This window comes from Cryptomeria japonica, chromosome 1 (genome assembly GCF_030272615.1).
Source record: "Cryptomeria japonica chromosome 1, Sugi_1.0, whole genome shotgun sequence".
Lineage (NCBI taxonomy): Eukaryota > Viridiplantae > Streptophyta > Pinopsida > Cupressales > Cupressaceae > Cryptomeria > Cryptomeria japonica.
The window spans coordinates 8,772,042-8,798,397 of record NC_081405.1 but is presented as its reverse complement, the minus strand read 5'-3'; the positions used below and the strand labels follow the sequence as shown (position 1 = coordinate 8,798,397).

At 39.3% G+C, this 26,356-nt stretch overlaps 1 protein-coding gene across 9 annotated transcripts in view; it reads left to right on the top strand.

Annotated features, from left to right (window-relative positions):
- Positions 1 to 26,356, top strand: part of LOC131036604 (uncharacterized) — a 263,434-nt gene that overhangs the window by 166,108 nt on the left and 70,970 nt on the right. For all 9 annotated transcript variants that reach the window (XM_057968520.2, XM_057968515.2, XM_057968518.2 and 6 more), the window contains one exon: positions 26,088 to 26,270. In XM_057968520.2, the coding sequence (XP_057824503.2) occupies positions 26,088 to 26,270 (183 nt within the window). The remainder of the gene's footprint in view (positions 1 to 26,087; positions 26,271 to 26,356) is intronic.

Below are 26,356 nucleotides of genomic sequence, written 5' to 3'. Positions count from 1 at the left end.
GTGTCCTCCTACTTGGGCTAATGTAGCCCCGATGGCATAGTTTGAGGCATCTACGTGAACGTGGAATTCCTTATCCCAGTTCGGGTACGCCAGTATGGGCGCTGCCATCAACCTTGTCTTTAGCTCTTCGAAGGCCTTGCTCTGTGGTTCTGCCCAAATGTATGGTTCCCCTTTCCTTTCCAGCTTATCCAATGGGTGGGATATCTCAGCGAAGTTCTTGATGAACCTTTTGTAGTACCCCACATGACCAAGGAAGGACTTTACCCCTGTGACATCCGTCGGAGGTTCCATTTCTACTATTACCCGAATCTTGTCTGGGTCCGTTTTCAATCCTTCTTTACACACAATGTGTCCCAACAATCTTCCCTGTGGTACCACGAATATACATTTCTTCAGGTTGAGGGCCAACCGTGCCCTCTGACACCTCTCTAGGCATTCTCCAAGAGTTTTTAAGTGGATTCCCTGTTCGCTGTAAATAGACCAATCATCTAGGAATGCTTTGAAGTTCCCCACCGACATCTTGTCGAAGATGTGCAAGATGATGCGCTGAAAGGTGGCAGGCGCATTGCATAGACCGAAGGGCATTCGGTTGTATGTGTACACACCGTCCTCCACCACGAAGGTTGTTTTCAGCTTATCCTCCTCCGCGATGGATATCTGGTTGTAACCAGAGAACCCATCCATGAAGGAATAGATTTCGTGTCCAGCTACTTCCTCGAAGATGCTGTCTGTGAAGGGTATGGGAAACGGGTCTTTAACGGTGACAGCGTTTAGGCACCGGAAATCTACACAGATCCGGATCTGATTGGCCTCTTTCTTGAGGGAAATCACAATGGGGGACACCCATTTGCTTGTCTGCACTTTGAAGATTATGCCCGCTTCCAATATCCGCTCAATTTCGTCGTTCACTCGTACAGCATAATTTTTGTTCATTCGGTACGGCCGCTTCCTCACTGGCTGGGCTCCTGGTACCAACGTTATTCTGTGCACACATAGCTCTGGGGGCACGCCCTTCAAGTCCTTGTAGGTCCATGCAAAGACATCCTTGTATTCAAGGAAAATTTTGAAGGCTGCGGCCTTCAACACTGGATTCCAATCATCTTCGACCAGGATGATCTTGGTGTCACTTGTCTCTCCGAGATTCATTTCCTTTAACGTGGTTTCCTGATACTTAATAGGCTCCCCCTTCAGGAATTGGTGTGCCGGCGCCTCATTCACTGCTGCCTCCCCTTCCTTATACTCGCCATATTCTGGGGGAAATATATCTGTTTCTTCTTCGATGCTCAATACGTTGCACAATGGTGTAAATAGTTCATAATCTCCCATTTGCCAATGGAATAGGCCATTCAAGGAGTCCCCATCGTCCCCTGAGCATGCCTCCAGTTCTAACACCCCTTCATCACTGGGCTCCATGCGGCATCTATTTCCACCCTCCGCTAACTGGTGTCGCTCGGACTCTGAGTCGGAGGAAGAGGCTAACTCCTCGCTCACCATCTGCGTACGGAGGTCGATTACGTACTTCCTCCCGACGTTTTCCAAAGAAAGGGTATTCCGCTTCCAGTTATGGTTCGCTTTTGCTGCAATGAGCCACCCCCGCCCCAGGATGGCGTCATATCCTTTCTGCTTTAAGGGGATTACCACAAAGTCCAGCACGAATGGCTGCGTGCCGACCATCACTTGCTGGCCCATGAGGGTACCAATGCGTTTAATTCCATGTTGGTCTGCCCCTAGTAGGTTGAACGTAGGGGGCCACAACGTAGGCTTTCCCAATTTTTTCCATGTCGCTTCTGGGAGTACATTTACTCGTGACCCTCCGTCCACAATAGTGTCTGTTAAGGTGGTCCCTAGTATACCCATTTCTACCACCGCCGGGTGGTGTCCGTTGTTGACTACCAACAACATGGGGTCGACCGCGGGGCTTGCGACCTCCCTAACCGCGGGGTTGGTTGTGGGGCGCACGACCTCCTTTGTTTTTACTTGTGGGGGTACAGAGTTTAAAATAGCCGTTTTTAGCTGCGGCATACTCTCCAGGAGGTCTTGAATTCTGACCGGTACCTCTACTTGCAAGATTTCCTCTTCTCCCTTCGTCCGTGGTGGACTTGCTGTTTGGTGACTGTTCTGTCCTTGTGCGGCCAGTTCTTTTGTGATCTCGTCTCTGGCCTCCCGCACTCTCTCGGTCTCTGTGTGGGGATTTGGGTAGGCAATCTTCTTAGCCTGTGCCCTTGTGATTGCCAATACTTCTGCCTTCGTAGGTTCTATGTTCAGAAGGTGTACACCAGGCTTCGGGCAATTTGCGTCCTCGTGGTTGCCTGGCCCGCACCATCGACAGAGGTGCTGAGTGTTGGCTTCCTTCGTACAATCACGGGCGAAGTGTCCCCACTGATTGCAGGCCCTACATTGAATCATCGGTCGGCCCTTGGCATCGTACTGGATCCGGTTTTTGTTGTTATTGTTATTGTTTCTTCCGCCGCCGCGTCTATTGTCCCGGTATCCTCCAGATGATGCCGTTGTGTTAGTCTGTTGGACCGTACCTGCTGGTGCGGATGTTGTGGCCTGCTCTGTGAACAACACCTGGTTCGGGCTTCGGGTTTTCATATTGTATGGGCACTCCTTGGTGGAGTGTCCCATCATTTGGCAAATCTCATAGAATGCCTTCTTCGGGCAAGTACCCTTTGTGTGTCCATCACTCCTGCAGTCTGTACACCATACTTCAGTTTCTTCCGTCTTACTTGTATTCCCTTTCATGGCCTTGAATTCTCTCAGCATTCGTTCTATGTCCTTCTGGAGCGCATGTACCTTTTTACCCGATTCGCTACTGCTACTGCTCTCTTCGTCAGAATCTTCATCATCGTCCGATGAATATCTATTACTTTTCTTCTTTCTTGGTGTTTTGTACTCGCTTTCCAGATCCATTGCCCTGTTATAGGCATCGTCATATGACGTCGGGGGTACAATCTTCATTTTTTTTCGTCGGGAGGATTTCAATCCTTCCACGAACCATCGTTTTTTTAAGCCCTCAGCCGGCTGGCTCTCCATTTTACCCAAGAGTTCTTTCAGCCTCCGACTGTATGCTCGTACTGTCTCCTTAGTACCTTGCTTGGTACTGTATATCTCTGTCACAATTTCGTTGTCATCACGAAGCAACCAGAACTCCTCCGTGAATTCCTTCTGTAGGGTAGCCCATGTGGCCACTTTTTGCTTATCTACATCGGAGTACCAATCTATGGCGACTCCTCGTAACGTGGCTGGGAACTGCTGTACCCAGTCATCGTGGTCTGTTACTCCGTTGACGGACCAAATAGTCTCACATGTACGACAGTGCCGTAAGGGGTCTTCCTTGCCGTCCCCTGTGAACTTTGGTAACTTTTGTTTGCTCGCCATCCCTTGTCGTCTTCCTGGAGGCGGTTGTGTCTGTGTCTGTGTCTGTGGCTGTGTCTGTGGCCCTGCGCTGCTACCTCTGGTAGTGTTGGTGGTGTGTCCTGGAGGTACGGTGTTTTGCCTGTCGCGTGTGGCACCTACACCCGTACTGTTGCCCTCCCCTTCGTTTTGACACGCTCCTACTCCTGCTTCCCGTTGGTGATCTTCACTCCGTGGTGTGAGGGATAAGTTCCTAAACTGATCCCGAGTCTCCTCGACTAGATTTCGCTGTAACCTTGTTTCTTCTAAAAATTCTTCGTGGCTCCGCGTCCTACGATGATCTCGCAACGCATAGAAATTTTCGTCGGCCTCTGCACCTTCCGTGACACCTCGCTGGTTCCCCTCGGGCCCCCCTTCGGCAGGTCGTCCTTTGGCAAGTTGCCTTAGCCTCCGTCTTCGTTCTACTTGCTACTCCAGAATCAAAGCCCTCTGCGCAGCCTCCCACTCGTTCGTTTCCGGTTTTCTATTCCTATCTTTATTCAATAGGTTTGGCATTAATTGTCACACATCTCCATAACTCTCAATTCTTAAATCAAAACATATCTTTATTAATTCATCTGCTCAAGTACAACTCGTGTCAATGACACTTTTATTTGAAAATAAGAAGTTCACAGTTCAATTCCCTCTTGGCCTGGCGCCATCTCTTTCTGTGTCCTGTCGGCTGTTCTCTTCGTAGCGTTGTAGGATTTGTTGTCGTCGCTCTTCCTGGGCAATCTCCTCCAGGCGGGCCTGTTGTGCCAGCGATGCCTGTGCAAGCAACCGGGGGAGGTGGTTCATTAACCGGTTTACTGTCGGGCTAACCTCCAGCGCTGTCCACACGGCACTTGGTAGGATTTCTGCCTCCGCCGCTTCTCGTCGAACGTATGTCTGAATGGCTACTTGGAGCAAAATCGAGAATTCTCGCGTTGTCGTGTCTTCTCCTATGTACAGTTTTGTCCGCGCGTCGTCGGTCTCCGGGTTTACCTCACCAACGGGTAGGCCCATTGTGTCTGTGCGCCATCCGTGTCTTCCCTTCCCGAGTTCGTCTAGGCAGCGGTGCCAAATGTTTGCCCTCTCGGGTGAATAACTTAAGACATAAAGGACACAACGCAGAATAATGCCGTAAATATCAGACAAAGTGTATCAGATGTTCTATTCCTCAATAAGTGTGTTTTACAAGTTACATTCCGGAGTATAAAAGGGTACCGAGGGGGTGCGAGCGCCAACCGTCGCACCGCAACTTCCACCCCTCGGTTGCCGACTAACCAAAACAATTACACACAATTAACTAATGTTATTCCCGTGTACAATAATGCCGCCAACACTGATGTAGCCGATGAAGTGGCATGGTCAAAGGAAGTGTTGGTTCGCTCCTAATAGGAAATTGTAAGGCTAGTGAAGTGACATTATAAATGCCTCTAAAACTTTTTACTCTCCATTCTAAAGTTTTGGTGGGGCCCAAGCAATGCTACGTGGTAGTGGGGGGAAGTTGAAGGTGGTGGAAGGGGGTGCGGTAGGATAAGGGAAGTGGTAAAGAGATGTCACAGGAGTAAGGTAGGTGGTAAGAGGGTAAGGACATGTGATAGGAAAAGGTGACGTGGTAGGTTCATAAAGGGAGCAGATGATGGGCGGAGGTGATAAGGAAGGGTGCCCGGAAATGGGGAGTTATAAAGGATGAAAGGATGTCATGGCAAGGAAGGGATAGGTTGTAGGAGGTAGTAAAGGGGTTGACGGGTGTAGGCTAGGACAAAACTGGGGTATGTAAGTGTAGCAAGGAAGGTGGGATAGGATAGGATAGGGATATGGGGTGAAATGGAAGGAAGTGAACGAGAAGTAGAAATGTAGGATGAATGGAATGTTAGGAAGTAGGAGGGTGAATGGAATGGTTGAGAGGTGGTAAAGGAAGGAGGATGAAGGAAGATGGAGGATGGGAGATTGTGAAGTGGGAGGGATGAATGTCAAAGGAAGGATGGATGAAAGTAAAGAAGTTGAAGAGAAGATGAAAGAAGTGGAAGTGGAAGGCGATGGGCACCCACGTGCAATGCTGGGATGAGTAGGTTGGAGGCTTAGGAGGGTGAAGGGAGTGGTGTCAAAGCCTCGGTCGCTGATCTAGGCAATCAAAGAATTTTTTATGTCTTAGCCAAATTTAGCATTTCATTTCATTAAATCAAGCAAAGATGTGAATCACTAAGCCTTGAAAACTAATTAATGCCACTCTATCCTAAAGAGAAAGCCTTGACTTGATTAGCTCTTGACCTACTACACCTCTTACAAATGAAAGGCTAATAGCTAAAGACTCAACAACTATCCTAGAAAGCAGAAAAAAAAAAGTGGGGGTGCCCATTTGCAATGGGGCGATGTGTGAAATAGTCCCAACGTCTAGCACCACCTCGAATAAATGTTCCTGAACATTTCAAAGATAAAAATTCAATCCACGCTTAGAACCTCTAGAAAATTCAACCCAACCTATTAAGAGACTAGAAAGCATAGAAGAATCTAGAACTAGATCAAGGCACTTGTCTCTAGATACCTATGCGTGTGCAAATGTATTCATTCCAGCTTACAATAGCAATGTGACTGCTAGGATGTGTTGTGAATAGCTATGCAGTTTATCCGTACTTCATAAGCATCTGGATAGAGCCTCACTGCTAGTGAGCGTTTATAGCCCCGACGAGGTTATCGCTGTAATCTCACGAATATTGCTCTATTGCCAGTTCGACGTCCATAGCCTCGATGGAGTTACTTGCATATTCCCAAAGCCAAATACTTTCAAGTTTCATTTTTGCTCATCTTTTCTTCTTTTCTGATTTTCACTTTTCTTACTCATTTCCCTTTCTCATGATATTGCTTTCTTTTCATATATTTTCCACTCTTTGCAATTTGGTGCGTAAGCAATGGAGCTCAGTTGGGTTTGAGAATTACAGTGGCACTGAAGCTAGATTTAAGATTTTTCACTGGCCATGACTTCACCTAAGAAACCACAATGACTTAGAGCAATAGATTAAGCTTGTAAAAATATAGTAATCGAAAGATCAAGACACAATAAGTGATTCTTTTCCAAGTCAAGCACAAATCCTAACCAAATGATGAAGTTGAAGAGGAACAACCTCAGATTCTAAAGTACTTCACAAGTAGATATCTAGGAAATGGACCAAACTTGAGATCCAAAATGAGCCAATGCGTGAGAAAACAACACAAATGCCAGTCTCACAAATGGAGGGCTACCACTTAGGACACCTAAACTAAGCGAAACGCTTGACTCAAAAGCAAACTAAGCTAAAGAAAGCCAAGCTAAAGAAAACAAACAAAAACTACTTGAGCGATCTAAGAATAATGAGTTAAATGACTCAAGGCAAATTATCAACCTGACTCACTCAAAAACAACCTAACAAAAACACACGAACGGAAACCTACTGTAAAGCTATATACAAGACTCTTAAGACAAACACGACTCAAAGAAGCGAGATATTTACATGACCTTGCATGATTTCTCAGGATATAAAGCAAGAGCATGGCAACAATGACGGTTCGGAGACAGACAAACTCATCTTTAAACTCGGTAAGGTAGGCTCTCACAATGCATTTCTCATATTCAATCAAAACTTCACTCAAGATAATCAATTGAGGTAACTCATCGGGTCCGTGATCTATCCATATGCAAGTTGTTTTTCCTAAACCCCCATAATCAAAATCATAATAATTTTTAAATCTAGGATTAAGGAAACAGACAACCTAACAGTTCGTGCTGAAGTGGAAAGTCTTGCCTAGACGGAAGTGCTTGCTTGTCGTCCACCCCTGTATCATCAAAAGAAAGGCTGTGAGCTGCTTCAGGAGTTTGCCATTGGTGATGTATTATTCCACTTGCATCTTTGATATGCGAATTTCAATTCACTGGTTCCTCTTGAATCCTCAAGATTGGATGTAGCCCAACCTCGAATTGCTCTTTACTATTTGCTTCTGTGGTGACAATAGTTTCAATATCTTCCATAAACTAGGCATCCTTGTGACACTCCATAAGAATATCTTCGAAAATTAGATTCTCCTTGATAAGCTGATCTTCAAATTTTTTTTTTTGGTGGTTCTTCGAATGTTGACATTGATTGTAGTACCACTTCAAAATGCTCTTCACTCTCTAGTTCCATTTGTTCATCTTCAAGGATGCTTGAAAGTTCTTCGTTTAACTCCTCTACTTGCAGTAGGGATGGATGCTCACCAAGGACAATTTCCTCTTGAATGGGTGGTGAATGCTCATTTCCTTTTTCTTTGAATGGTGAAGCGTGGAGTGATAGTGAGTCGTGATGACCCTTCAAGTCATTTATGCCTTTTGTTATGTTTTCTTTCTCAATCTCTTGGTGATCTTCATAAGTGTTATCGTTTTGTAGAACTTTACATCTTGGTGTCTCCACACATTGGCCTTGACATGCATGTCGACAATGCTTGCGTTCACGAACAAGCTGGTTTTGTCGATTGTGGGGCTCTAGGTACAATTGTAAGAGGGGGACAAGATCACTCAACTCCATATTGATGAAGTTGTCTTCAGTTATGAGATAGGAGGAAGAACAATCTTACTAAGCGAAGGTCAAGGGAATTGGGTGCACGTGATTTAGCTTATGTGACAAATGCCTTTACTCTTTCTATTGTGGGAGTAGTTGGATGGACAATTGGAAAATGAGGTGTAGGTGGTGCATGGGAGAATTTTCATCTACTTAGCTGCTTTCCTTTTGCTATTAGAGGGGTATGTTTAGGAATTGCAAGGGCCAGAGGGTGACAAGAAACTTGGGGAGAAGATCTAGACAACATGGGTGCCTTTTGTTTGTCTGTCATAATGACATGAGGAGGAATAAAAGGCATTGTTGAAGGCTAGGAGATGTTATGAGGAATGGGAGGTCTACCCAATGGAGCATTTTTATCCTTATCGAGGAGGTAGGTGTGGGAATAGACAAATGTTGCTGCAATTGGGTGATTGAGGGGGAAGCGACCACCGAGAGGACGGAGCTAAAAAGGAAGACCTTGAATGAGTCACTTTGAATTTAGAATATTCTTTCAACAACAAATCTACATGAGGTTGGAAAGAATAGGTGAGAAGTAGTCTAGAGAGAAGTCCCTCTAAGAGATGAGTGGTTTATATATAGCGTGTTGGACAGTGCACACCACACCCTCATTTGGAAATTTGAAGTATTAATGTACTATTGAAGTGACTACACTCATGGAAGTTTTCCATGGAATGCCCAGCTCCACTCTGAACAAGCCAGATTCAGGAATAACAAAAAGCATGGTTTGTACATAATTGGGTCCAACCTTGACCATCAAAGTGGTGGAACCCATGGTCGGAAGAGAAAGATTGTCTTTATGAAAACCATTGACGATGAATATTTCTTCCTATATGACATTAACCTTGCTTGTAGGGTCAACGAGAATACCATTAATAATTCTCTTGTTGAGATGAATAGTCACATAAAGTGTAGGATCCTCTATATTAATGGGTAGATTGTTAGGAGAAAAGGATATGGTAGGCATGGTGATGTCAGGCTTTTTGAGGTGATCAAGCGTGAATATCCACCATGTCTATCATATCATTAAATTGAATAGGAGATTGCAAATAAGGAAGATACGCTGAAATGAAATTGGTTGAAAGAGATAGGAATGGGTTTGTTTAAATTTGGAAGTTTTGGTTTGGCTTTGGTAGTGACTTGTAAGTAGTTTCTTTCAAGGTAGGTATTTGGATCGATAATAGTTACTAGAAAGGTGTAACACACTAGAATTTCATTAAATGTTTGCTTTGTTTACTAATGATGATAAGCTTGGAATTATGGAGGCAATTGAGTCTAGAGACAAGAAGTCTTGGTAGGAGGGCACGAATAAGGAGCAACTATTTTGGAAATAATTTAATGTGGGATTTAGTATAGTTGCTTGAGGGTAGGAAACTTGTTAATTGTAGATGAGTTTTGAAGAAGAAATTAGATATGCAGACAAGGTTGAAAAGTTAGAAGGCAAGATTGGTTCCTAAAGGTTATTCTTAGGTTATGAGAATCATTTTTTTGCGAGATCTTCTCTCTTGTTGCAAAGTTTACATGCTTTAAATTTTTTCTATTTATTGTTGTTGCCTTTGACCTATAGTAAATGATTGCTAATAGCCTAACACAACTTTCTTGCATGGGGATTTGGAGGAAGAGATCAACATACTATAGCTAGAGAACTTTGTGGTAAGAGGTAAAGAGGACATAGTTTGTATGTTCAAGATGTGACTTTATGGTGTAAAATAGTCCCTTGGGATGTAAGATTAGAAATTTGACTCGTATGTTTTAAAGTTAGGATTTGTTAGAGCTAAATTTGATCATTGTGTTTATTATAAGCAGATAAACAATCAATTAGATTTATCGGATTTCCACAGTCCATGTTGTTGATTACAAATTGTTTTATGAATTCAACTGTGAGAGAATTTTTGTATTGACGTTTAGGGTCATGCTCTGTGAACCATCATCAAGATGAAAGAATAGTTGCAGAAGAAAAATGATGTATTGTAGACCTTGATTGAATAAAAAGAGGAGGGGATGGGGGTAGTGGAGGAAGGGATTTACAAAATTCAAGGAAAGGATAGACAAAAAATATTAACAAAAATACTAAAAAAGAGAAACAAATAAGATAGAAAGGGAGATAAAAAGACCAAGCAATAATAAATAGATGAAAAACCAAACAAAAAAAAAATAAAAAAATAAATAAATATAGATATGCTATTCATATACTAAACAAGACAAATTACATATATATATATATATACATATGTTTATATATATGTATACATATGTTTATATATACATATACATACATATGTATATAACTTGAGCGAATATAGTGCACACGAGGGGGAGGTGATGCAACAACACAAAATAAATCTCTATAGTCAAGTCTAAAATTGATTCAACTATGTTAGTCGTGAATCTTTTGAGTCCTTAGTCATTTTGACACTCGCATGGCTTAAGTATATATTTTATCATTTTTCGTGGCATTTATATATATGTATATATACCAAAGAAACGGGACTCAGACTCAGCTCAGACTCAGACTCGAACTCAGACTCAGAACTCGGAGTCAGACTCGACTGGACTCGAGAAAGTGAAAAACTCAAGAAATTTAGAGATTTTTAAAGATTTAAAACTTGTTTCATGCACCCTTTATTGAATACACCTTAAAGACACAATAACATCATCAAACTCGGTTCATTTGATTACATACACAAGTATACATCAATCACATAAGCATAAACGGAAATTGTAGCTGAAAGAAATAATACACATAGATATATAAATATTGTCAACTGTATACAATATTACAAAACTCATGGAATAAAAAATCCATGTCATCATATGATCATCATCAAATGTTCCACACACATACCAAAGGTAAATACAACTCCAAGCCTATGGCTCAGAGGAGCGTGCACCCTCTGGCCTCGCCCCCCTTGCGAAAGCGTCTAAGGTAGGTCCTGGATGATTCGGCAGCCATAGCCACTCCCTTTGACACCATGCCATGCTCACCAACATCAGGAACATCTGTGTCACTATCAATATCTGCCTCTGAATCTCCTGTCTGGGCTTGTGCTCTCCGCTCCTCCTCTGCCATGGCTACAGCCTCAGCCTCTATATCGACCTGGTTGATCCAATCGGTGTCATCATCACTAAAGACAGTCGCAGGATCTGTCTCAGTGGCCCACTCTACATCAGGATCAACCTCATCTAGAATGATAGGAGAGATGTCAGCTAATGCATTCTTTCTCATTCTCAGGCGGAGGTTGTAGTGAACAAAGACATGATCATTTATCTTCTCCACAGATAATATATTGCGCCTCTTGGAGTGTATGTGCTCAAGCATACTCCAATTGCGCTCACAACTAGATGCACTGCATGGTTGGCTCAAGATGCGAATGGCCTACTTCTGATTATTTGGTGTCATTGGGCCAAAAAAGCTCCACCAATTATTTGAGTTTGAAATGAGAAAAATAAATAAAATCAGTCTCACTCTCAAACTCATTTAATAATATACAATAAAACTAAAATTAAGCCTTACAATTTATTTTTACTTGGCATCATAGTTGTCCTACTGTCTTTGGTGATAGGACGAGAGAAGGTCTCCCCTTGTGCATTTGAGAACAACTGTAGCTCTTGAATAAGCTCTGTTTGAGTTTTACCAGCAGGTGCCATCTTCTCCATGATCGAGTATAGCCCATTAAGGATCTCCACATCAGCCTTGAAAGAAGGGATAAAATGGAATACCGGATTCAGATAATAGGATGCTGCATGGATGGGCCTATGAAGCTAATGATGCCATCTCTTATCAATGATCTCCCGAATGAGACCATACTTGCTCTCATCTCCTTCATGGACGGATTTGATGCCCTCCTTCGCCCTATCCATGCCCTCATACATGTAGCCTATTGCGGGCTTTTCTCCATCCGCAACTCGCAACAAAACCACCAAGGGCTTAACAAACTGCAAAATCGAAAATATTGTGAAATTTAGAAAAATGAGCAAATAAGAGAATATGATGAATAAGCTATAAAACAAAAAGTTAAATTGTAGAATTTATAAAAAATTTACCTTCACTATCTCATCACAAGGGACCCAAAAGTCTCGCTCATAAAAAATGCAGTTTGCCATATCTTTCCTTGCAAGGGTGGCTGCATAGGATGAGGAAGACCACTCCTCACAAACAATCATACGTCTCAAGGCTGACTTACAACGAAGCATGGACTGCAATGTGATGAAGTTTGTGGCAAATCTTGTAATTCCTGGATGAGCTAACTCCTTCTGCTCTGTGTATTTCAAAGAAACGGGAATCGCCATGAATCGCCTAAACTCGACGAGTCCGAGTCTGAGTCATGCTCGCCGAGTTGGCGAGTTTGGCTCAAACTCGCCAAACTCGGCGAGTCCCAAGCCTCAAACTCAGCTACTGCTTGGGTTAAGTAAAATGAAAAAAAAAAAACATTTTAAAAAGTTTTTTTAAAATGAATGGTCTTGTCTTTGTTCACTACAACCTCCACTTGAGAATGAGAAAAATTAGGGTTACAATATGTTAGCCAATAGAAAAATAACACCCGACGCCTTTATTAAATAATAAGTTTTTTTGGCCTCGCTAGGCGCTGCCCCTCGACCCCCATTGAAAAATATGGGGGGAAATTGCGTCAATAGAAGTAGGGAAAATTTAGCCTCCGAGTCTGACATTGATTGGATCGACTAAGTAGATATAGAGGTTGAGACTGAAGCCATGGCAGAGGAGGAGCGAAGAGCAGAAGCACAGACAGGAGATTTAGAGGAAGATAGTGACACGGATGTTCCTGATGTTGGTGAGCATGGCATGGTGTCACGGGGAGCGGCTATGGCTGTCGAATCATCCAGGACCTACCTTAGACTCCTTCGCAGGGGGCCGGGGCCGGAGGGTGCTGCCGTGTAGGCTCCTCTGAGCCATAGGCTTGTAGTTGTATTTACCTTTGGTATTTGTATGAAACATTTGATGATGATCATATGATGACATGGATTTTTTATTCCATGAGTTTTGTAATATTGTATACATTTGACAATATTTATATATCTATGTTTGTTATTTCCTTCAACTACAATTTGTGTTTAGGCTTATGTGATTGATGTATACTTGTGTATGTAATCAAATGAGCCGAGTTTGATGATGTTATTGTGTCTTTAAGATGTATTCAATAAAGGGTGCCTAAAACAAGTTTTAAATCTTTAAAAATCTCTAAATTTCTTGAGTTTTACACTTTCTCGAGTCTAGTCGAGTCTGGACACCGAGTCTGACATCAAGTCTGGAGCCGAGTCTGACGCCGAGTCTGACGCCGAGTCCCGAGTCTGAGTCTGAGTTGATTCCGAGTCCCGTTTCTTTGGTGTATTTACAAACCCTACATACAACCGTACATAGTACAACTACATACTACATACTATATACACAAACATACAAAAGATTTTGGAAGAAAATGTAAAACTTTCAAAATAAATGAATAGAAAATGGAATTTTTGCATACAAGAGACAAAAAATCCTACCTCTTATAACAAGCTTGAAATGAGTTGCAAACTCTTCCTATCCAACTCTTGATGCACTAAATCCAAACACAATGCACCTCCAATGTGATAAATTGAAGAAGACTTGAGCTTCCACCTTGCTGGTTTTTCTTCTATGCACCCTTGTTTTTCTTCCCAACTCACTTTACTCCTATTTTTGCAAGTGAATGAAATGAAGTTCACTTTTAGGGGTAGGAGATAATTAACCCAAAAAAATGGACTTGAAAAATCTTTTAAAAATGTTTTTTTTTTGGGTCTTTTTTGAAGCTAAACACCGATTGAGTCCCAGGAACGGGACTTGCCTAGTTTGGCGAGTTTATGCCAAACTTGGTGAGTCTGGCGAGTTTGCTCACCAGACTCGGCCGAGCCCGAGTCTGAGCTCCAAAGACTAGGCGAGCATGTCTCGGGCTTGGACTCGCCGAGTTTGGCGACTCATTGGCGATTTTCTAATCTCTGATATATATATATATATATATATATATATAAAAGGAAAACACAAAGTGGAAAATAGAAAGAGAGAATCCTAGAAGACTTTAAAAAAAGAAAATAAATCAAAAACTACACAAAACATACGATAAAAATCACAAATAAACAAAAATAACAAAAAGATAACATTAATTAGATAAGAAATCATAGATAAGTACTATTCATGATTTCTTGTTTGATAAACAATTAATTTATTGTTATCATTTTATATGTTGATTAGATGTTAATGGTAACAATTATAATATGAATAGGGTTAGGAAATATTAGCTTTTATTATAGGTTGATGAAAGATTTGGTGGTTGCTAATTTAATATAAGGGATGGAGATCATGAGGGATAGTGCTAACATTTTTATTGAGATTAGTTAAGAATAAGTGACTTTATTTTGTATGAATTTAGTTTGCACTCTTGCAAATTAGATAGTGTTTTTATTTGTAACATCTTGAATGTGATATTTTTTTTCTATTGGTAAAAGGTTTGTGTTGTATTACTATTCAAAAAGTATATAGTATAATGTTTTCGATTTTGTCCAAGATTTCTAAAATTATCAAAAATTCTACCACCAACAATCCAATTATACCAAAAAATGCTACCACCATCAGCCCAACCATACAAAAAATTCTACTACCACCATATACCAATAAACTACCAGCTATCCAAGATATACATCATTTACATCCAACGCAAGTACGCATTCGTCTAAAAAAAATTGTTAACTTCCCCTCAACGCCACCCTCTCCTTCGCTTCTTTGTCTCTCTAGTACTCCCTTATGAAATTCCACCCTAGCTATGCCTTAGCCCGACGATCTTCCTTATTGCATGATGTGCGCCAAATTATAAAGGGTTGCAAAGGAGTGAATTCGGCTACATGGAGCTGGTCTCCTTTGTAAGCCTTAAAACCCTCGTTTGGTATGGTGATAGCAATGAATGTGTTGACTCCCCAGGACCATTCATCGTTGACGCACTCCTTCATGAGCCATTGGATTTCGTCCTTGTTGCCCAATTCTAAGCACCATGTAAAAAACATGGAAGCCACGTCAATATTCTTCCTATATTTAAATTCTGTTGCCAAAGGCTCCTATTCGAACATCATTTTCACCATTTGAAGAAACATCGAGGCCTCAATCTTGAAGATATTCCTTAGTCTGTCATCTATTATTCTTCCCCAAAACACAAGCATCTGCTTCCTTTGTATAGAGAAATTGGCTTCCATCTTGTGCACTTCAATCTTTGTTCATCGCAACCACCGCTTACAGATTGTGATGGAAATGTCATCTTTTCGCCTCCATAGAACATTTCTCACACAAATCGTTTGTCTTGGGAGTACTATTGCAATCAATAGATTGCACTCATTATACTTCTCTTGCAGCTCGTACCTCTTCGTCCTTGAAATTCACCTCTCGCAAATCTTCCTATATCTCATCGTCCTCGCCAAAAGTAAATGTAGATGCCCATTTGGACAGTGTCTGCCACTTCATTTCCCCCCTCTGAATATGTGTGATTTTGAAATTTTGAAAAAAATTTAATTTTTCTCTAATTATTTAAATAAATTTATTTAATTTCCACACTTGCATTTCTCCTATGTTGATTGCATTAGTAATAATTTGCGAGTCGCCCTCCAAGTGGACCTTTTTCACTATAATTTTCTTGCCATATTTACGGCGAGCAATTCAGCTTTCACCTTGTTTTTAAATGGATTTGTCACTGTGAATTCTCCTTCAAACTTGACCCTGTTCGCCCGAAGAGCAGTGACAACCGTCCCAACAGTTGGAGAGATTGTGGTGAGGCCACAATCTTCCTCTGCATTTAAGAGGGGCAGCTCCCTCGTTTGATGGGGGTTTTTGGGATTTTTTGGTACTTTTTACTTGAAAGTACAAAAAGGAGACAACTAAACTAAAGAAACGAGATTAATGGAAACCCCAATGGCAAACATACGAACACCAAATAGGATTTCACAAATGATGATTGATACAAAGGGGATTTAAGCACAAAACAAGATTTAACTCAAATATCTCAACATATTAAGAGATGGGTAACTCTAGCACATCCAAACCAAGATACCAAAGCTTGATTGTGTTTCATTACATCAATTGCATAAATTGTAAGCATTCCAATAGATGACAGATGATTTGCACATAGACAAAAGATATCACTAATTTGACATATGAAAGATTAGTAATAATAACTCAAGAAGCACATCTAGCATATACGAGCTAAATGCATCCTTTATTATCTTCATGAAATTATACAATCTCAATAACTCTTCTATACAAAGTGCAAACACAAAATTCATCAAACTATTTCTCTAAGAATTTCTCCATAGTCTCCTCTCTGTAAGAGAATTCCCCTTTACAAATGAAAAAGCCTTGCATTTATAGGCTTGAAAGAATAACTACCTTGATAACCAACTCATAACCACTTTGAATAACCACCCTAGGTAACTACTTTGTGTAACTACTTAGGATAACTACCTAGGAGAATCACTTAAAATAACTACCTAACTTAATCACTTGGGATAACTTCCTAAGCCAATGCTTAGAATAACCAACTAGGATAACCACTTAATAAAACTACCCAAGTGACTACTTAAAATAACTACCCTTTCGAAGGCAGGTTAGGATTTACCTAACTTTTACAAGAGTGAAGTTCAAATTCTAACTTGTGGTTACAATAAGTGACATAAGTCGCTTTTACAAAAGTGATAATTTGAAGTCCATAACATCAAAGAGAAAAGTGAGATATTGGCCTTGTCAAGGTAGGCACTGTGTCATCTTCTAATCTGTGAGTCATTTGTTCATCAACAATTTGGTCTTCAGATATGAGAGATTTGACTACATTTGCTAGTCATCTTTTCCTCTTGTGAACTCCTTGTATTTCCAAATGATTTACAATATTTGATCTTCTCATGGTCATTTCTTGCTATCATTTGTATAATGTTGATCATAAAATATGCCTTGGACAAAACTTCTATTAAATGTATCTTCTCCATCAACACGAGGCTCCCTATCTGGTGGCCGTAATATCCTCCCCTGTAACAAACTTACGTCTTATCATTTTAAGTTTTCTCTCAATTTGGTATCTTTATAGTCTTTCATACAACATTATTATATTTTGCACATTAGTGGAAGGTGACTTAACCAAATTATCACCAACATTATTAATAGTACCAGGGGTATGAATCATAAATTCTCTTTGCTCTTGAATTGTGATCACCAATTACACTAGCTCTGTTCAACTGTGTACGATGACCATACCAATTAATGTGAGACCAATATGTTTCAACTACAATAGCTTGGTGGTGAATTTTGTAATCTGTCTTGATCAATTGAAGGACACAACCATCCAAGAGGCATTTTGTGAAATTGTTCAAGTTTTTCTTTACGATTTGACATTTCTATGTGTATCAAACTGGGCACTTATGCTTTGACAGTTGCATATACTCTACAATCATTGTGATCCATGAGAAGTCTTCCCCTCACTGCACTGTGACAAATAGCTCACATGTTTTCTCTATGCTTCTTCCACACATTCGTGCATGTTGACCGAAGCAATTGGAACTATAATATCTGACGCATATCTCTCTACCATTATACCTTGATACATGTGCATACTCTATTCAAAGCCCCCACTTTGGTCCATAGGTAGGGAGGGTGCTGAGAAAGGCCACGAGACTAACATTTCTTTGAGGCATTTTGCTTAATAGTTCATGTGATGCTTTGATGGGCGTCTACTCGATGCTCCAAAACTCATATTTCTGTACAGGCAGGTAGGATGCGGGCAACGGTTGCGGACTTTGGCTTTGTTCTTGCCGATTGCATTTTTCTTGAAGAAGGCTATCAAAGCCTTGTCAACAAATCTATTCTGTGCAGATCTTGCGATTTGATCCTGATAACATAAGTCACTAATGCAGTAACTTTCTAGGTAGTTATAAATAACTACCTTGCTCATTTTAACTTTCAGCCGCTTGAGCCATTTACACAACTTGACAAAATGCCCAACCAAGGAACATGTTAGCAAAGTCCGTGGAATCAGCTTTTCACTTGTCAATTGCGTTTGCTTGATAGTTTGCATTCCTGTTGATCCATGCATTCCAAACTATAATTGCTGACAGAAATCTCCTTTCCATTATGCCTTGATGAATGTCCTAACACTGTTTGAAAGCTTCCAGTCTGCGCGGGTAGGTAAGATACAACCAAGGTTGTATGGCTTTACACCTGCCATTTTATAATCGCTTGAAAGTTTCTAAAGATTTTTCGACACATCACTTTATGCACAACCTGCAATCATTTCATTTCCTTCTTTGCGATGACATCTCTTTGGGCATTTGGTGCGTTTTAATAGATGTTTATAAATTGTTCCAATGCTTTCATTTAGGCAGAGGGGTGATGATGTTGGATATCATCGTGGAACTGCCGCTTGCATTCGCTTCAGGTTTCTAAGCCTTTTCACCAAAACCATTTGCTGCATATCATGTTGGCCGAAGCATTTCCAACAATATTATCGCACAAAATCCTCTGTATCGTTATGCTTTGATGAAGTAGTTATAATAACTACCTCCCTCTTGGTCTTTGAAATCAAATGAGAAACTCCCTTTCTTGGGGATTTGTGAAAATTGGCCAACTTGTCAACTTTGCCAAACCACTGATAGTTATGTCTTCATTCTATCGGTAACTTGTGAGCCTTGAGCAAAACACCGATTTTTATTGACTTGAAATGCTTTAAGATTCATCGGCAAATCAGTAGCTTAGGTCCAAATTGTTGATGGACAAAATAACCAATTCTTGCACTGTTGAGAAGACTTTTGGCCAACAATTCAACTTCTTTTGTCAATGCAATTGGTGAAATGAAGATTAATTGGCGAGTTCTGAATGGCTACAAAAGTGCCGACAAGACATTATTTTCATTTCTCCATTGGCCTTTATCATTGGCAATTTTCTCACCATTGGTTTCTTCTCCCTTCTCACTAAAAAGCTTTCATATTTTGAACACATAATCATTTATGTTTTTCTAATAAAATGTGGTCATTAATTCAACATTAGCAAAAGTGAGAGATAAAGTTTGCAAGTGAAGTCATCAACCCTTAGTCTTCAACCAATATGAGAAGGTTATAGAATTCATTTAATTAATGCTTTTGTACTATTATAGTTGGTTTCCTTGGAGATTTTTTTTTCTTGATAGACCCGTTGATTTGAAGATAGAGAACAACATGAAACTTTCAAGTGAGACAATATTTGGCCATGAGAGTTATTATTTTGAAGAGTTTGACGTGAAATTTTTTAAATTTTACTTGTTTGAAAATGAGGCTAACACACGTCAGCTTCGTTTATTGGTCTAATCTTCGAGCTTCTGGGCACTCAGTGCCAAAATGTTCCCCAACCAATCTCAAGCAGCACATCAGGCCCCTAACGGTTCCTAATTAACTTTGGACGCCCTGCAAATTTTATATTAATCCATCCCTCTTCAGGTTTATTCCACTCGACCATCTTTTTCTTTCTGCAAGACGAATGAACCCAATATGGCCCATTAGTAGGCCATCCTGAATGTAATATTATCCTGAATGGAATATTATCTGTTATTAACTCTAATTCTAATATCTTCTTCACAAAATATTAATTGAACTATTGTCACAAAATAAAAATAATGTGTTAGGACCAGATTCTTTTGATTATAACTATTGGCAGCAAGCTGCCCACTTTCAAAATTTGCAAGAGAAATGGAATTTTTTTGTTAATTTATTAGGCTAGAAAACTGTAATTTCTTAAACTGAAAGTTCAGACAGTTATCACCACAATTATTACCAATAGCACAAACAACAGTAATTTGGCCTAAGGGAGCAGCCCAGCAATAATAATGATCTCTATCGGATCTGCAAATCTATGACAGTCGCTGCAACAAATCAGAACCAGCAGATTAGCATACCTATACTTCAATTCTGCACATACAAAACCAGCAACACAGTTAACAATGATTGGCAATATACCAGCTACCAAATAATAGCAGAATGACGTTATACTATCTACCAAACAAATCAATTTAGGATGTTGTGAAAGCAGCTCAGGTGTTACCCGCCATGATGCTAATGAAGCAACCCAAATAATGCATTTACTCCTGAATTGGACCTGCACAAATGGCATTGAAACCAGAACTATTGAGATTCAACAATGAAATATAAACCAAAAATAGATCCACCAATGACCTTCAATTGTGTACCAATATATATATATATATATATGCTTAAATGCAATCTGTGAATTAGATTGTCCAAGTTTGAATCAGGAGTTTTCATCTGCTAATCCAATGATGGACGTAAAGGGGTTTCCATCCTCCAATATTTAGTGATATTGGAATCGGGTGTCCAATCTATTTGAGGGAATTAAGGTCATTCCTTGAATATTAGCCTAAAGCCTTGCTTATATTGGAAACATTAGGGAAAAAGCTCTTAAGAGAGATATGAGACGGGTCTCATCGAATATTTTGGTTCGAGCCTGAAAGTTGCAGTTGTATTTTTTTTGTAAACTATTGTTACAAGATCAAAATGCCAAATCAATGATAACTTCTGTCAAGAATATGCAAGGGAGTCTTGCTGGTTTGATCTCAAAACTGTACCTTTATATTGAAGATATGCTGTTGTAATGCTTCTTTCTACATGTAAACTTTGCGGATGATATGACTGAATTTCAGATAACTTGATATGAAAGAACAGCCAAAGGTCTGTAAATGGATGTCCTTGAATTGACTGAAAACCCGAGGTGCTATGTATTCAAAATCTTGTTTTTATTGGGGATAAGAATGTCCTCTTAGAAGAAAATTCAGCTGGAAAGCATATGAAAACTGTTGGAAAGAGTGAAATCCCTGCAAGAATTGATGATCGCTGGTATAGGTTAATGTGAATGGAAACCTGAAATTGATCACACGAGCTTTCTCTTCGAAAAGACAAAAGTTGCTTCTGATATGAGGAAGACTTATATAAAAAACCCTGCATAAAAGGTGGTGAATGTCAGTGCTGGTAAACTACCATTGATCTGCTGCTGCCAAATGGTGTGAAGAATGAAAACAATGTATGGAAGAATAGGACAATCGGGGTATGTGTACACACAGATACAACTGTTATATCCAGCCTTTCAATTGCCTATATATAAAATGCTTCTCTGCCTTCAAATTTCTATTTTGAAAACCATTTGGTTCATCAAATAGAGTGCCCATTTATAGCAGATCTTTTTTGAATGATTTCTGCCTACTCATAAGGGCACCCTCCTATATATTTATGTTTGTGCTTTTGTTTTGAAAAGACAGTTGACTCTTAATAGGTGTACTCCTTTGTAAAGCTTTTGAAGTCTTTTTGAAATTCAGTCAGCCCTTGTACAAAGGCGTGTGACTATACGTATGGACATGCAACTGTCACTCTTAAACTTTATATTCACCCTTCTGTGGCATGCACACTGCAATAACCTTACATGGTTCTCAGGGTTGCATGCATCATTAGCTAGACTGCAAATTTTAACCAAGGTCAGGGGGTACTTGGAGACTCGGGAGATCAGTACTGGTATTGGTATGACTAAATTTCAAAAATAGAAGGTGGGGGGTACTTGGAGACACCAATTTTTTATAATATAATGTAATAATTTCCAAAAAATATCATGACAGAGAACTTCGAAAACAAGAATAGTGGTAAAGTTTAACATTAACTCTAAAGCTTAAATACACAAATCAAAATGTCAAATGTTATTGTGACAAAGAGTCAAAGAGTTCAAAACTCATACTACATATTTCATATTAGATTATCATTACATATTGAAATTCAAAAATATTGATAGTTTATTTCTGATACGCAAACAGAAAACAAAAATCAGAAATTTGTCATCTTTCAATGTTTTGATCATCCATGTCAAGGTCCTCAGCTATGATGCTCTCCAGATAATTATCACTGTCAAACTCAGGTTCCTCTGATGGTGGTAGAATTGGGGAAAATTCATTAAGGCCATCTGGTTCAACCGCTTCATCCACTGTGGCTGCTGAGTGATGGAAAACAGTGTTTTTGTTTTGTTTTTGACCTATTCATGGGCCTTTGGCTAGAGGAGATGTGTGGCTGATGGCCAGAAGCTTGGTGGGAGACGGGGAGACAACGGGAGATGTGGAAGTGAAGTCTCCATCCAAAAATGAAGACTCAGGAAGCATGAAATGTCTCTAGGTTACAAAGATTTTAACAAATGAAAATCAATTCTTCTTCTATGTTGCATGTGAAAGTCAATACTCTTGTGAAATTTGAAACATTCATAATCTGACCTAGGAATATGGTGAACTCTAAGAAATGTGACAGCAGATTTCAACCTGTAAACATCCAATGTTACCCTTTGCATGGATGCAAGCCTGTCAATAACCTTTCAAATTTTTGATGAAACATTCAAAATCTGCCCTTATGATATAGTTACGCTAAGAAATGTGACAGCAGATTTCAACTTGTAAACATCTTCATGTTGCCCTTTGTTCCTGTCAATAGCTTTGTAGATTTTTGATATTTCAACATGTTTGCCTTTCCTCTAGCACACACCCTGTATGTGTATGCATATTTTAATCTTGAGAAATCTGTTGTCTCTTAACAGTTGCATGTGCGTAGTAATAGAATTGCAACTTCTTGACTTATTTTCTGTACATTTTTAGACTGGAAAGCTCCACTTTATTGAGATACAATATTATCAAATCTTAGTGAATTCCATTACCTCTTCATCATCTGAACTCTGTTATTCCCCATGATGGAATGAAAGATGCCAACTAGAAGATGGCTCAATTCTGATTTGTTTTGTTTCAATATCAATCTTTGACCAGCGTATTATAGCTTGCAGGTTTTTGAAGAAATTTGAGTTTAATGTGTTTTTTGGGGGTTTTAGATGATAGAATGCATAATGCAATTTTGGAAATGCAAGTAAGAACAAATGACAACTACTGAAACTAAATTTCAGAATATCTGATTTATTATCAGCAATTAATAAATGCAAAGAATGGAAGAATTTCAACACTAACATGCCAAATTGGTCTACCAGGGGTCCAATGTCTTGCCTGGAGGGCTTCTTTATTGACTTTATTGAAGAGAAATGCTGCTACAGGAGCTTCCAAAGCGTTCCAACAACTCCAAAGGGTTTTATTCTTCAAACAATAATTATCAAAAACAATTGAATAGATGGATAGCTGATCTGGAGCTTATTCTGAAATCTTGCCAAGAGAGATCACCAAAATTGCTTCCTTTTCTCCTCTAATTTGTTGATATCATTCAAATGTGTTGGGGATTCACCAAATCGATCACCAATATGCCCTAGTTACCTCCTAACAATGATTTCACAAGCTAGAGCTGCTCCAAAAACCTTCTTATTTATTTATTGGCCATCCCAGGCTCCTAAAGATGGTATGACTGACCTAGGGAAGGTACGGCTGGCTTAAATGTGCATTAAACTTGCTGAGAAATGTAACCAAACTGCTCAGATCTGATTGACATTGGTAACCCTGTAATCTGATACAAAAATCCACATGATTTGACCTTTGAATGGCCTGAAAATTGATCTTTCTTGAGTGCTGAAGAAGGAATGGTGGCTGGGGTATCGTCCAACCTGCTTGATTCAAGGGGTTTCATCCTCAATCTGGCCTCCACACTGCTATACCTGCTATGGCAGAATATTGTAGAGAAGAAAGAATAATATTCAACAAAAATAACATGCCTCCAAATGATCTCCAAAAGCACATTTATGCTTAAACCGTAAATTGAACCCCTACTTGGCATCTTTTGAAGATTTCAAAGGAATCTTTTCCCTCATAAAGCTACGCCCAGCTTGAGGGTTGCTTTAACATGAATAAATTGACCACCTTTTAAGTTATTCAAACCTCCTAGGGAAGTGTGCAAGGTAACTTTTAATATAAAGTTACTTATTAAGTCATAAAGTAACTTATAAAGTTACTTTTATTAACTTTTGTAAAATAAAGTTATAACTTCATAAAGTTACTTTTATTAAAATTTTCTATTAATAGAAAAAGTAACTTATAAGGTCTTATAAGCTTTTATTATAAACTTTATTGAAGAATTTCCCACCAAGCTCCAAAGTTGGCTAAGTATAGCTCCTCCTGGTGAACCAAACATCTCCTAACCTCATCATTTGCCTGCAGAGACGGCTAATAGGCAAATCTAAGATTCTTGAGTGATTACTGGAAAAATGGGGACATCACATGGAAGCATTCAAATACTCTGTTTGTTGACCCTGTAAAGACACGGACAAAACAACAGAAACAAGGACAACTGTGAAAAGATTGGAAAAACGATTCTTGACTTCACAAAAAAGACAAGGATTTAGCCTGAAATTTGACAAGATACAATTGTTTTTGTGTTTCGTGTAAAACACATTGTGCTAAAATTTGTACTAGCCCTTTAGCAGTGACAACTAACTCTATTGGTGGTCATGTTACAAATCAATAAGCTGTGACCATTAGACTAATATTTGAGTGTTGAACTTAACTAGAAGCTGCAAGGTATTACATTTCCTACAAAAGGAATAGCGTGGAATAGCTAAAAATTTGCAAGTCTACGATTGTGAGGTCATGAGTACTATGCTATGACAATCAGCTTATCACTCAATGTGAATGAAAAAGATAGAAATGACAACATTATTTGAAATATAGATACATAAGTGTACTTTGCGATACTTGAACATAATGTATTGTATACACATGCACAATTTATCTACACAAGATAGAAAGTTTATATAAGTTATAAAGTAATGAATATTGACACATATAGGGGGATTATGAATTCTTTCATTATATGTAAATATTAGAGCTTTCTCTTGGTTGGAATCAAGAGAGTGAAAGGAAGCTGACTGTATGGAAAAAGACTTCCTGCACCAATCTGAGCAGGAGAGGGTTGCAAAACTTTCCTTTAACTCTTCAACTATTCCGAATACAGAAAGATTCACATTCAAAGAACACATTTTAAAACAGATAAACAATGTAAACCATAAAACTGTGGTTTACATGGGAAGACCCTTTCGGGAAAAAACCAACACTGCAAAACACCAAGTTCAATTGTATTATTCAACAAACAATACAATTTTATAGAGTCAATGCATTCTGGAGTGGTTCTAACAGCATAATGTTACTTCAACAAGCAACAATCGACAACTCCTAAAAGATAAGTGCTCATTATATAGGAGCTTACAATGCACAAAATAGACATATCCAAAATCCGATGCCCAGACCTCAACATGGAAGGTGCCAAAAACACTACACATGCATAGCGGCAAGTTTCCACTTGTCACTACATGCAATATTGCAATTGCCATTTGTAACTCAACCTGCACATCCACACTTACACCTGGCGAAATGTAACATCATGTGCACATAAAATTAATTAAGTAGGCAACTAAAACTTAGGATGAATTAAATAAATAATTACCTAATTAAATGCTAGGGTTCCAAAGGTTGAGACACCTTAATCCCAATAGAGAGTGCTGCAATTGTCAGTCTCTGAATATATTGAAATGAATAGCACTCATAAGAAAGGGTCATGGCAGCTATCATGGTTGAATACAATGGTCTATTTATATTTATTCCTTATCAATAATTAGAAAGGGGTCTCAAGTACATTCCACAAGACAAAAAGGATACAACTTTAGATACAATGACTGAATGTTATGTTTATTCCAGCTATGAGTAATTCCCCCAGTTATCAAATCCTTTGGGAACAAATATAACTATGTTAAATTTATGAATGAGTTTGAAATTTCATCAAATTATCCTTCATGTGTGTATGCATATCTTAAGGGCTTTTTTGTTTAGTCCAAATTTGGCATCTTAACGTTCTAGTGTAGTAGACATGTTGGGCAATAGGTGATCTAAATCTTGATATTTATGCCTCTATTATTTTCAAAAAACTTGAATTTTTTATGATTGGTTTATTTTCTGAGTGGTATTGTATTTGCATTGTTTGCTAATAATAAGACATATCATAGAGTGTCAGACAATCACACCATATGTTATCATATCATGTACTTTTTTGTATTGGTACTAGGAAAATATTCGAACTCTTGTTATTCCTGTAGTTTGACTTTGTCATGAAAGAGAATGGAAATTGATTTTCAGTAATATATTAATATTGCAACAGGTCTGGGATGAATCAAGTGGTGAGAGTCTCTTGAGAATTCAAGTCATACTTGCGATACAAAATTTTGTAGTTGCTCTTGGTCTGCAATCACCCATGTGTTATAACATGTTACTACCTATTCTACAACAAAGTACTGATGTGAACAATCCAGACGAACTCAATTTGTTGGAGGATGGAGTGATGGTTGGTATATCATATATTTGGTAGACAGGAAGATTGAGATTGTTATTTACTCTCTTGTTAAATGGGTGAACTATTTATTTATACTT